This window comes from Lipotes vexillifer, unplaced genomic scaffold (genome assembly GCF_000442215.2).
Source record: "Lipotes vexillifer unplaced genomic scaffold, Lipotes_vexillifer_v1.1 scaffold263, whole genome shotgun sequence".
NCBI classification, from domain to species: Eukaryota; Metazoa; Chordata; class Mammalia; order Artiodactyla; family Lipotidae; genus Lipotes; species Lipotes vexillifer.
Window position 1 is genome coordinate 3,453,931 of NW_006796752.1, and position 546 is coordinate 3,454,476.

The 546-nt window shown below is 59.3% G+C and overlaps 1 protein-coding gene across 2 annotated transcripts in view; it reads left to right on the top strand.

The window, feature by feature from the left end:
* PSMD2 (proteasome 26S subunit ubiquitin receptor, non-ATPase 2) overlaps nt 1–546 on the top strand; it is an 11,602-nt gene that overhangs the window by 2,915 nt on the left and 8,141 nt on the right. Inside the window, exon 1 of one of the 2 annotated variants that reach the window (XM_007468953.1) lies at nt 425–445. The exons of the other annotated variant lie outside the window; for it this stretch is intronic. Within the exon in view, the coding sequence (XP_007469015.1) occupies nt 425–445 (21 nt within the window). Of the gene's footprint in view, nt 1–424; nt 446–546 lie in introns of those variants that run through there. 2 annotated transcript variants of the gene reach the window in all.

Sequence of the window (546 nt, forward strand, 5' to 3'; positions counted from 1 at the left end):
GGCCTCGGACCCGACTCCCAACGGCCCCGCCGCGCCCGGGAGAGGGCGGATAGGGCGACCCTCGGGGCTTCCGGCACCCGCCTCTCTGCCCCTCATCCTCCATTCCGCGCTGTCACCGCCGCCGCCCCTACCAGTCCTCACCACCGACTCGTGAGGTGGGCCGGGGCGGGTCATTGTCACCCTCGTTTTTCAGAACGGCGTTCAAGCAGAGCCTGGCCCAGAAGCCGGGCTGCCTTCCCACCAGGGCTTCCCATTCCCTCTCTCTTTCCTTGTCTCACCTGGTCCTTCCTAAGGAGGCAGGCTCACTCTCCACCTGCCCCAGGGTGAATGGGAGGAGGATGTGTTTGAGATTCCTTGTCTTGATGAGCTTCTTCCCTCAACCCTCCAGTCTGAGGAGGACAAACAACTTCAGGATGAACTGGAGATGCTCGTGGAACGACTGGGGGTGAGTCACGATGTTAACAAAAGTCGGTGCATATATGGATCTTTCCCACTTGTTTGCTTTATTCCACTTGGGGCAACAACTCCTATATGAGATAGGGAAAG